The sequence below is a fragment of the Malaya genurostris genome, chromosome 3 (genome assembly GCF_030247185.1).
Source record: "Malaya genurostris strain Urasoe2022 chromosome 3, Malgen_1.1, whole genome shotgun sequence".
NCBI lineage: Eukaryota > Metazoa > Arthropoda > Insecta > Diptera > Culicidae > Malaya > Malaya genurostris.
Window position 1 is genome coordinate 258870557 of NC_080572.1, and position 13030 is coordinate 258883586.

At 43.4% G+C, this 13030-nt stretch overlaps 1 protein-coding gene across 3 annotated transcripts in view; it reads right to left on the reverse strand.

Annotated features, from left to right (window-relative positions):
- Window positions 1-13030, reverse strand: part of LOC131436607 (uncharacterized) — a 593756-nt gene that overhangs the window by 113651 nt on the left and 467075 nt on the right. For all 3 annotated transcript variants that reach the window (XM_058605425.1, XM_058605424.1, XM_058605423.1), the window contains one exon: window positions 1622-1766. In XM_058605425.1, coding sequence (XP_058461408.1) covers window positions 1622-1766 — 145 coding nt within the window. The remainder of the gene's footprint in view (window positions 1-1621; window positions 1767-13030) is intronic.

Below are 13030 nucleotides of genomic sequence, written 5' to 3' on the forward strand. Positions count from 1 at the left end.
CTCGTAAAAATGAATATTTTGAAACCATTTCAAAATTTTCAATATTAGAAAACTTAGTACTGATGCTCGAGGTAACTGACATGCTTCATTCCTAGTTTAGTTAAATAGAGATGCTGATATTTTGCGTTGAAATGACGGATTTCACACTTACCGTGATGATATACTTGTTTGCTGCCAATTTAGTCAATTATTAGACATGTGAACTGCTTAGGAAATGGATCTGGAAACCATTTGACCATTTTAATTTAGATTTAACAGCACGATAACCACCATTGCCGAGCGACTTCTCCCAATCGTTTACAGAGAAAAAAAATAGGACACGGAATAAAAAGAAATGTTTCTCCCAGCTCACAGGAGGATGATGACTACTCCGACTCTCCTCCTGTTGAAGTTCTGGTGAAAGAATTAATTGAGAAGAGTGCGGTTGTTAAAATTGGCAGTTCCGAGAAGATTTCAATCGAATTCGACACAACCGATTAAAGTAATCTTCATAATTCCCCATTATTTGTAAATCGTATATAGCAAATATGAAAAAAAAAACTGGATAATGAACTACTCAGTTACAAGCAAAAAGGTAATAAACAAATCCATACATTGTTCCATGAATCTGTCACACGAGATCAAAAGAAAATTCATTTACACATATGTAAAAAATTCACACACACAACTGTCCTATACATGAACTCATCACGATACTATGTTGAAATAAAAGAGCAAAAATAAAAAGTACCGTTAAGCCACATCGAATTGAATGTGTTTCACTTGACAAGGATTACTCTACACAATTCGTTCGCTTGGATTCCACAAAATTATCCTTCCAGCGGACCAGACACTTATGAACATCCGTACTCGATCGGTGAATGCAACTGACGAGGGTTTTAAACTCAGACTGCGAAGACGACGACGGTTTCCGATAAACCCAACCATTCACAATCACCCAGTTCCAGAACAACGGGAGAAGTCTGAATGTACACAAACACCATCAACATCACTCAGGCTTTAGAAGTCGGTACTAGAGACGGTCCTCTCGTATTCAGGCAATATTCTAGGACAAAGATTTGGTTGGAATTTGAAGGCAACATTAGCCGGCATCATGCGCTGCTAAGAACTTGTATTTGAATTGTTCTCAGTGAAGTGCTTAATGTCACACAATTCCTGCGTATATTCACGTATTTGTATACACCCAGAACAGAACTGATTCGTGTATGGACGGTTTTTTTGGCGGAATTGAATACTGTTTATGTTTACGAGCCTCTGCAGAATTGTTGTATCAATATTATAGTCTTCCATTTGAATAACTAGGTGAAAAAAATGTCACATCCTCTTTGGCATACAATATGTGAACCCTCCTATAATACTTTACTTGCTCATTAGCAGTACGTCTGAATTCATTCGCTCTCAATGCATAAGGCGATAGAGTAGAGCAATTTGTTGCGATTTGCTTTTGCAAGTACAGAGACGAACCGGGAATTGAGTTCTACTGTACATGGTTATTTGTTTGGTTCTCCAGCACTCGGTGGCAACTTAATCACGATGCCATATACGAAACCCGTACAATCTACTCTTGAATGTATGCATCAATAACAACCGTAACCGTCAAGCTTATCCCATTATTGCTTACCTTCGAACGTCCCTGCACTCGATTTCCTTGGTTCAGTACCAGCCAGGCGTCCCACCGGTGCCGATAGATGGTGATGGTGTTCCACTGATTCAGGACAATCGTTTCCTCCGAACGGACCCGTCCCGTGCCGGAACCGCAGTCGAACCTGGAACCGAGGAAGAAAAAGCACAAACGATTAAGTTTCTGCATCAAGAATGCAAACCAAGCACAGAGTGTTTGATCTGTGATTCACTCTGGAACTGGAGTTCGTTGGATATGGTTTGGAATAGAGCAGAGTTCACAATTTGGCTAATTCGAAGATCAATACGATGTCATCGCGTTCAAAGAAATGTAGGTATGCTAAACCGATTTCGGAGCAGATTGGTTTGCCAACTAATTGAAATGTTGCTCTTGTGAATTTTCATTCATGCCGACACAGATTTTTTCAATCAGCTTAGAAACATGGTTGCCTTCTTTATATAAAGATAGCAAACTTGGTTATTGACAATTGACAATTTAGGTTCTAAAGACCGAGTGTCACAGAATATCATATTCGATTAATCGAGCAAGAAAACGCCTGTGTAGGCGAATGTCTGAAATACGTTGTATATAACCAAATTAGAATTCTTTCATTACGTCGAACTTTTTTTCCTGGGCCAAATTGTTATATAGGGAAAAACCTAATTGATAAGAACCTAAGAGTGACAAGAGTAGTGCTTCATTACATCAATAAGCAAATGAAAACAGGAGTTATTGAAACTATTCCCATATGTTTTGAAGTATGGACGCAAAGAGGTAATTCCAATATTTTATTTTATTTTCATGAAAATATATTGCATTCAAATACAACATGTATAGGAATATTTTTGCTCTGAGGAAAGAAACTTTCTTATTTTACCTAAGCTGGAATACTTGCAAGATGCAATTTCACGCGTTGTTGGTGAAATGAGGCAGAAATAAAAGAAATTATTCAACTCATTCGAAACGGCAAGAATCATTTTCACTGTACTAAAGAAAAATGAAAAAAACGAAAATCCTAAACGCTCATAATAGTTGATATTAGTTAAAAAAAAACAATTTTAATCCACCTAGTGGTGTAATGATGCCTTTCTCATATTACTCATATTTTCATAAATATTTCTAAACGATGCCTAAAAAAATAATTGAATCTTGAATAAAAACATAAATAAAGTCAGCTCCGTTTTCGTATTTTTGACACTTGCGGAACTGGGAGCTAGAAACCGATATAAATGAAATCGGTTAGTCCGGCCAGTAACTACGACGAACTGTCTTAATCCATGTAGTGGTGTAATGATGCCTTTTTCATATTACTTATATTTCCAAAAATTTCACTGGAAGATTCTGCCAGGAAATTTTTTTTCTATCTTGAATAAAATAAGAAACTTTCTTTCTGTAAAAACATAACCTTTTTAATTTGTAAACAATTATGTCAAGTTAATAAGAATTTTACTTTATTTTGCATCGTCGCACTAAATAATTGAACACACTTCGCCCTTTTGGAACCGAAAGTCGGACCTGGATGAAATTAAACAGCAACCTATGAGACTATAGGAACTTTTACTTGAGCCTAAGGTTGTGGGAATCGATCAAATCATCTCTGAGAAAATTGAATGGAGCTCGTTCTAGAGTTTTTAACCACTATTTCCATTACTTGGAACCAGTATAGACAAAGTCGGTTCGTTTAGTATGTAACTAATAGAGCCTACAAATTGAATCAGTTTTGAGCCAAATCTAGAAGAATTTTATCCTATTTTTGCATCGCTTACATTTTTTCAACTGTAAAATATAAATTTTAATGTGGCAACCATGCACACTATTCGAAATTGAACAAAGCACGCTGCGAACCGAGCAAAGCCGCACGTACCGCCGCGTACTAGTTTTGCATCGTCATTGACGTCATGACGTCATGCATCGTCATGACGATTTGAATGTTTTGACACACATCGTCCTATAACTTCTGAATCGGATCAGGATGAAACTGCATAGTATATTTAAAGACAATAAGAGCTTTAATTTTAATCATGATTCGTGAAAATCGGTTTAACCGTTGCTAAGAAATCGAAGGAGATTTTCTTCACTTTTTTCGGTGCGGAAGCAGAAACTGGGGACTAGTAGTCTCAAAATAGTTTTATATATTCGCTAACTAACAAGATCTGCCAACTAGATGAATTTAGCACAAAGTTTTACAAAAATGTGCATCTCGTTTCGCCATCGCTTGTGAAAAAATACTCATCAAATTGAAAATTTTCACTAATCGCACTGTAATACCGGAACCGGAAGTCGGATCTGGATAAACTTTTCGAAGAGTTTTTAAATAATTTCAAGACCTTTTATTAGCTTCTTAGTTTATGAAAATCGGCTCAGAAATTTCCGAGAAACACGTATTTCCTTGTCATTCCGGAACCGGAAGTTTGACCCAAATGAAGTTCAGGAAAATTGCATGAAAGCATATTAAAGCACTTTTCATTTGAATCTAAGTTTGTGAAAATCGATTCAGCCATCACTGTGAAAATTGAGTGACATTGTTTGTCACACAAAAACACACACAGAGAGACTCTCTCTCTTTATCTCTCTCTCTCTCACACACACACACACACACACACACACACACACACACACACACACACACACACACACACACACACACACACACACACACACACACACACACACACACACACACACACACACACACACACAAACACATACACACACATACGCACACACACACACATACACACACACACACATACACACACACACACACACACACACACACACACCTCGGGGCAGCAGGGACTAGTCCAAGGGCTTAACGACCCCTCCCCATGGCCACTGCGAGTTAGGGGGCCTGCCTAGGATGTGGTGGGGTTCGGCAGTGGGCTCTGTTGAACTTCTAGAAAAAGCTGCATGTGTCCGCAAGTAGGCCCTAGCAAAGCGACTGTGTACCGCTCAAAGCACACAAGCCCAGCAGGAGTGCCAACCGGCACATCAGGTTCGATACCAGTAAGACCCTGATTATTATATACTGGCCACGGCGAACAACAACGGACATGATGCGGATAACGGATCGGATGACGATGATGGGCTGACATTCGTGCTGTTCTGTTCCCTGAGTAAGGAAGGGTGATACCGACTTGAAACGGCGAGCGGGCCAACAGTACGTCTGCCTCCGTCCCGTTAAAACCTTGACAGGCCTCCGGGTACGTTCAATACTCGCACCAATTAAGGTGGGTAGTAGGCCCAGTTGAGAGCACTCCTGGCTTACGCTGATCCGGCTCTGGACACGAACCCTATGAAGGTACGTGTTCAACCCTCGCTAGGCCTCCCTGCTCGCAAAGATAACCTAGGGATCATAAGCGACTACTACAACGAGTGGAGATAGCGGCCCGGAGTGGGAACCCTAAAGAATGGAAGTAATCGAAATCGAAGTTGAGAAAGAAGTGACAAATCCGTTTGTCAAGAGTGGCTTGGTGAGGACACCGCCGCCGCAAACCCAGCAGGTGCAAAAGCAGCACACGAACGAGCAGCAGGCTCAGCAGCAGTATAGCGCGTGGACGAAACCACCACAACCACCGAGGGTAGAGGCAGCGAAAAAGTTGGTGGACGAGCTGCACGAGTATGTGGATAAGAGAAGTAACGTGCACAAAGACATCAAGGCGTTGGTGATTAAGCTCCAAGGCGCTCTTGGTTCTGCTGTAAAGGAGTGGAAAAACGTAGTGCAGAGAGCAGAAGCTGGGGAGAAGGAGTTGTTAGCGGCGAAAACTGCTTTAGAGGCTCGTCGCGCAGCGCAAATGCCAAGGGCAGAAGCCGACACAGTTCAGAACAAATTGGCTCAAATGGCACGTTCCACGCCCTTCTTCACACCAAAGAGGCCAAGGGCATCGCCTGGAGATGTTAGACCAGGTGGTCCCAAGAGACACAAGGATGCCCGTGTCACTGGAGCTAAACTACCACCAGAAGCAACCGACGCGGTAAACAGCCGCACTGAATGGCAGGTCGTCGGCAAAAAAAATGAGAAAGCGAGCAAAAAAAACCCGCCCAAAAAACGTAAGGTCGTCAGGACGAGAAATAAGAGCGAGGCTCTCATCGTCAAAGCGAGCGACGACTCGTACGCCGAAGTCCTACGCGCTATGCGGATGAACCCGGATCTTAAGGAGCTAGGGGAAGACGTGCAAAAGGTCAGGCGCACTCGTAATGGTGAGATGCTTCTCGAGCTGAAAAGAAACCCCAAAGCAGGCAGCATCTCGTACAAGGAGCTTACCGAGAAAGCCCTCGGAAACAAGGTGGAAGTAAGAGCCTTGTGCCCGGAAGCGACTCTCCGGTGTAAAGATCTGGACGAGATTACTACGGAGGAGGAGGTAAAATTAGCCCTGAAGGAGCAATGCGAGCTAGGAGAGGTCCAGATGACCATCCGTATCAGGAATGGACCTGACGGCACCAAGGTAGCCTTAATTAAGCTGCCAGTAGATGCAGCTAATAAAGCGTTGAAAGTGGAGAAAATATGTGTGGGTTGGTCTGTGTGTCCACTGAGCGTTTCCCAGCTACCGGACGTGTGCTTCAAGTGTCTGGGTTTTGGTCACTTCGCACGGAACTGTCAAGGGCCGGATAGGACCAAACTATGCAGAAGGTGTGGCGAGGAAGGTCACAAGGCAAAGGATTGCACGAAGCCTCCGAAATGCCTAATTTGCGCTGCCACGGGGGATAACAAACATCCTACAGGCGGTAGCAGATGCCCGGCCTTCAAACGAGCGAGTGCAACGAAGTCCCAGTGGAGGTAGTGCAAATTAACCTCAACCACTGTGATACGGCACAACATCTTCTGCGGCAATCTGTTGCAGAACATAGATGCGATGTTGCGATAATTTCGGAGCCATACCAAATTCCACCCGGAGATGGAAACTGGACATCAGACGGAGCCAAAACAGCAGCGATATGGGCAGTGGGAAAATACCCCATTCAAGAAGTGGTGCACTGCGCAGATGAAGGGTTTGTTATAGCCAAAATCAACGGAGTCTTCATATGTAGTTGTTATGCACCTCCACGATGGACGATCGAACAGTTCAACCGGATGTTGGACAAACTAACGGAAGAGCTAACCGACCGAAGACCAGTAGTAGTAGCTGGTGACTTCAATGCCTGGGCGGTCGAATGGGGCAGCCGCCTCACGAACTCAAGGGGAAGCAGTCTTCTGGAGGCCCTAGCTAAGCTGAACGTAGATCTTGCCAACGACGGTACCACTACCACCTACCGTAAGGATGGTAGAGAGTCCATCATAGATGTCACTTTCTGCAGCCCGGGAATGATAAGGAGCATGGACTGGAGAGTGTGCGAAGAATACACCCACAGCGATCACCAAGCGATCCGGTATTGTGTTGGACGCGACTCGCAGGTGGAATCAAGCAGAACGCAGTTTGGTGAGCGAAAGTGGAAAACAGCGAACTTTAACAAGGACGTATTTGTGGAAGCACTGAGGCTCGAGCGCAACACAATAAACCTCAGCGCGGAAGAGCTGACTGCAACACTATCACGTGCGTGTGATGCAACCATGCCTAGAATGGGAAAACCCAGAAATGGGCGACGTCCGGCGTACTGGTGGAATTCGACGATCGCTGACCTGCGGGCACGTTGTCTACATGCCAGGAGAAGGATGCAGAGAGCCAGAAACAGCGGCGAAAGGGAGGAAAGAAGGTTGCCCTATAGAATAGCAAGAGCCGCACTCAACAAGGCAATCAGGCTCAGCAAGAAAGAGTGTTTAGAAGAGCTGAACAACAACGCCAACGAGAATCCGTGGGGTAATGCCTATAAGATGGCCATGGCAAAGATGAAAGGTCCAGCAGTTCCACCGGATAGGTGCCCGGAAAGGATGAAAACTATAATCGAGACCCTGTTCCCGAAGCATGAGCCTACGATATGGCCGCCAGTACTGTACGACGTACAGGATGTCCGCGGCGACGAAATCCGAGTATCAAACGAGGAGCTGCTTGCTGTAGCGAAAGCCTTACCGGTGAAGAAGGCTCCAGGCCCGGACGGGGTTCCAAATGTGGCCCTTAAAGCTGCGATTCTGGAGAATCCAGACATGTTCAGGACTACATTCCAAAAATGCATGGAGGATGGTAGTTTCCCTGACATCTGGAAGCGGCAGAAGCTGGTGCTGCTACCAAAGCCAGGCAAACCACCCGGCGATCCGTCAGCATATAGGCCTATATGCTTGTTGGACACAGTCGGAAAACTGCTGGAGAGAGTGATCCTTAACAGGCTCACGAAGTACACTGAGAGCGAGAACGGTCTGTCGAACATGCAGCTCGGATTCCGGAAAGGCAGGTCCACTGTAGAAGCCATACGAGTGGTCATGGAAACCATGGAAAAGGCCCAGAAGCAGCAGAAAAGGGGAAACCGCTACTGTGCGGTGGTCACATTGGACGTGAAAAACGGTTTCAACAGTGCCAGCTGGGTAGAAATAGCCGACTCTCTGCACAGGTTGAGGATACCAGAGTACCTATGTCAGATTCTGAAAAGTTATTTTCAGAACCGGACGCTGATATACGAGACAGACGCCGGATACGTAAATATGTCTGTCACGGCTGGCGTTCCACAGGGATCCATCCTGGGTCCCACGTTGTGGAACATTATGTACGACGAAGTGCTGAAGCTAAATCTGCCCAGGGGAGTTAGGATTGTCGGCTTTGCGGATGATGTGGCGCTCCTAGTAATCGGCGAGCCTCGAGAAGAGGTGGAGGTTCTCGCCATGGAGGCAGTAGACGTCGTTGAGAATTGGATGCGGGAAAAGAAGCTTGTGCTGGCACATGAAAAGACTGAAATGGTCATCATCAGCAACCGAAAGGCGGTGCAACATGCGAGCATCTCGGTCGGTGAGTGCATCATCAATTCGAAGCGTGAGGTCAAGCATCTGGGCGCTATACTGGACGATCGACTGAACTTTAATAGTCACGTTGACTACATATGCAAGAAGGCAATGAAGGTGATATTGGCGTTATCTCGGATTATGCCCAATAATTCCGCGATTGTCAGTAGCAAGAGGAGGTTACTGGCGAGCGTGTCATCATCGATCGTACGATACGCAGCTCCAGCGTGGTCGATGGCATTGACAACAGCAAGGAACCGAGCCCAGTTGAACCGCACTTTCAGACTGATGGCAATGCGCGTGACAAGTTCGTACCGAACAATATCGTCAGACGCTGTGCACGTGATAGCCGGAATGATCCCCATCTGTCTGCTACTGGAAGAGGATAGCCTATGCTACAGGGATCAAGGCACAGGAAGAGCCCGGAGCAGAGAGAGAGCCAATACGCTCACTAAATGGCAACAGCAGTGGGACAACGCGGAGAAGGGAAGGTGGACGCATCGATTAATTCCTAACCTGTCGGTTTGGACAACTCGAGTGCACGGCGAGGTAAACTTTCAACTGACGCAATTCCTGTCTGGACATGGCTGTTTTAAGCAATATTTGCACAGATTTGGCCACGCAAGGTCGCCGTTGTGTGTTGAGTGCCAGGAAGCAGAAGAAACGCCGGAGCACGTAATATTCAGCTGCCCACGGTTTATCCAACCGCGTAGCGAAATGACTGCCATCGTTGGCGCCGATGTCAGTGTGGAGAACATCGTTCAAAGGATGTGCAGTGACGAAGGAAAATGGAACGCGGTGAACCGGACAGTTGTTCAGATTATGTCCACACTGCAGAGGAGTTGGCGAGAAGAGCAGCGTCAAATGACCTAGGTCCAAAGACGAAAAATGCCGGACTGTTTTCGGCACCCTAAGAAGACGGACGAAGCGTGTGGAATGTGGCTCGGTTTTCTGGACATGTTTCTTCGCCGGGAAACTCTCCGTCGGGTAGGCTAGACCTACCACCGTGGGCTAGTTGAGTAGGCTCGTCGTAAACCGGTTTCGGAACGTCGGTTTCGAGAGAACTTCCAGCGTCGGGGAACTCTCTGTCGTGGTAGGCTAGATCCTTCGGCGGGGACTAGTCGAGTAGCCACCACAACACCGATTCGAGTCGTCGGGGCATCAGCGAACCGGACGCCATGCTCCAACCGGAATCGCAGAGCAGACCTCGGCACTCCTTCGGGTGTCCCGCGTGGCGTAAAAGGGGAAACTCTCAGTCGGTGTAGGCTAGATCCATCGTCGGGGATCAGTTGAGTAGTGCGGCGCGACGTAGCGGCGTTGGGCTGTCGAGGCGCCAAAGGTGGATCGAGAGGGATAAAGATAGAAACTCAGGAGCTCATTTTCTCCCAAACGAAGAAGTGCATGAGCACAGCCTCCCCCGAAGTATTGAGCTTAGCTTAGTTCCGGGGGGATCAAGGCAAGATGTCCAAGGTGTTTTAGTGGGTAAGGTTCAGCCAGTCCCACTCGCTGGTTCACAATAGCGGTAGCTTGACAACTACTGAGCGCGTGAACTGGGAAAGTACATAAGTAGGTATTTCACCTTGCAAAAAAAAAAAAAAAAAAAAAAAAGCACACACACACACACACACACACACATTGCATAGCCTTTCTATATGAGAACAGAACAGGTGATGCCTTCCTCATATTGCTCATATTTTCATAAATATTACTAAGAAATTCATTGAATCTTGAATAAAAACAGGAATGAAGTCAGCTCCGTTTTCGTAGCTTTTGTTAATTATTTTTGACAATTTAAGAAACGGGAACTAGGAACCGACATAATTGAAATATGTTCATTTGGTCAGCAACTAAAAATTGAATAGTTTTGATCCAAACTTAAAAAAAGTATGTTTTAATCCACCAAGTGGTTATTATTATTATTATTATTATTAATATCATTTATTTTACCCGGGCTTTAACCTTTTGGTCGTTCACCGGGACCTAGTGGTGTAATGATGCCTTTCTCATATCAATCATGCTATCATATATAATACTGTGGTATTCTTCAAAACTCGATTCTTGAAAGAATAATCGGAATTGCCATATTTGGCCGACTACTGACAATGACTACCGATTGGAGTAGTTTCGATGTCGATTTAGATTTTTTTTCGAGTTTTTTTGTTTCGCCTATTTAAGTGATGGTATAAAATTTTTAACACACTTTACCCTATAATTCCGTAACCGGAAGTCGGATCCAGATGAAATTTAATTGCACGTTATGGGACTACAGCCTTTAATTTGAACTCTAGTCTATGAAAATCGCTCAAATCATCGCTTAGAAAAATGAGTAAGATTCATTTTAAAAAATATGACCACTAGTTCCGGTGCCTCTGGAGTCGGAAACCGGGAACCAGTTTGTTTGGCCGTCTACTGATAATGACTATCGATTGAAGTAGTTTGAGACCAGTTTAGAAATTTTTTCTAAGATTTTTGTTGTACCTCTTCAAGCGACGGAATAAAACTTTTATCGAACTTTACCCTATTCCTGAAGTCGGATCCAAATGAAATTCAGAGATTTTATAAAGGACCGAGAAAAATTAATATGCATATTTCCATTTTTTTGCACATTTTACTCCAAGACTACGAAACCGTAAGTAAGCTCCAAATAAAATTCACAAATATTGTATGGGATTCAATTGTATCTAAGTTTATGAAAATTGGGTCAGCCATCTCCGAGAAAAGTTGGTGCACTTATTTTAACATTTTTTTGTTGCACATTTTACCCCATCCGAAACCATCGGAAGTCGGCTCCAAATAAGATTGTTGAAATCCATGTCCGAGAAAAGTTAATGTACTCGACGAACGGAGTCGAATGGTATATGACACAGTTCAAAAGTTGATTTTCACAGTGATTGCATAACCTTTCTCGTATAAATAATTTCGTATTCTGCTGTCGATGTACATGACGGTTTCAAATTTGAAATACATTTCACCCTTTAATTCCGGACCGGGTAATCGGATCCTAATAAAGTTTAATAGTATCCTTTTGGACTGCAAGATTTTTCCAAGACATCTTTGAGAAAACTAAGGGAGTTTCGATTTTGGAGTTTTTGACTACTTTATTCGGTACTTCCGAAGGCGAGAATTAGAAACCGATACTGGCGAAATCGGTTCGTTTGGCTAGTAACAAAAACAAACTACAATTTGAAATAGTTTTAGGCTTAGTTTATAATATTTTTCTCTATATATTGCATCGTTGCTCTACATGGAGATATGTGATTTTCAACACACTTTACCCTGTAATTCAGGAACCGGAAGGAAAAATATTCGAATGAAATTTTACAGCAATTTATGGGAATTTTACAGCAATTTATGGGACTGTAAGACTTTCCACATGAGCCTAAGTTTATTAAAATGTGGAGTCGCCGCCTTATTTTACCGATTTTTCGGCTTCCAATCAACAAATTAAGATAAAATCGAGTCAAGTAACTTTGCTTCGGCTTTGAGAAGCACTACCGCAGAAAAAATAGTTCAAAAATACTTTTTCACCGACTTCACGTGTTACGTGTTTTTATCCGTTAGACCCTAACCCCCCTACCTCTTCCATTGTGAGCCGTACATGACACAAACTAGGTTCGGTGAATCACTTATGAACCGCACCCGGTACAGGTTTGGGTGCAAATGTTCCGGTTCGGTACAAACACGTATCAATCGCACAAAACGAAGCACTAAACTAGTTTATACCGCGACGGAATAAAACTTTTATCTTTATTGCACCGGGTGCTGTTGGAAAGACTGCTTACGTTGTTAATCCGGAAGTTTTTGTTTGTTAATGCCTGTAGCTTTTGTAAGTTTGGTTTGCTCATTTAGACATCGTTCTATTGTCCACTACACTAAACTGTACTTTGTTTCTGCCGTCCCGAACTTATACGGCTTTGTTCTATTCACTAGCTTAGAAGAGATAAGAAATTGAACAGTTTTAGATAAATTGAAGGTGCATAAATAATAGCCGTTTATAACACATCAGATATGAGGGGAAATAAAGCCTCAACCGAAGCGGAAGCGATACGAAATTCTCATCAATTTGCCGGACGAAGGCATCATTAAGCAGAAGTGGTTTCCTAGGATAAGACAAACACGATAATATCAATGCTGAATCTTGGTGACAAATCGCAACGTTGTCAAAAAAGTGTTCATGCTCGATAACGTCTACCAAAAATATATTTTATGTATGTTCCATTATTATTTTTGAGTAGATACTAGTATATTTATGTTCAACTAGTTTAAAGTTTCAAAACATAATGCCATAATATTTTAAAGTAAATCGCTATATTATTTCGCATCGAATATTATCAGATGCTTTATAAAACAATAAATCAAGTGAGACTGGTTTTGTTCATTCATCACTGACCCACGTACTCTACCAATAGAGACAATCGAAAAACAATTTTCCAACTGGCATCACCACCATAAATTAGTCACACTTCAATAAAGATTCTTAACTATCAATTAATTGCACTTGAACTGGTTTCCTATTACCGGAAAAGATACGAAATTATCCCCAC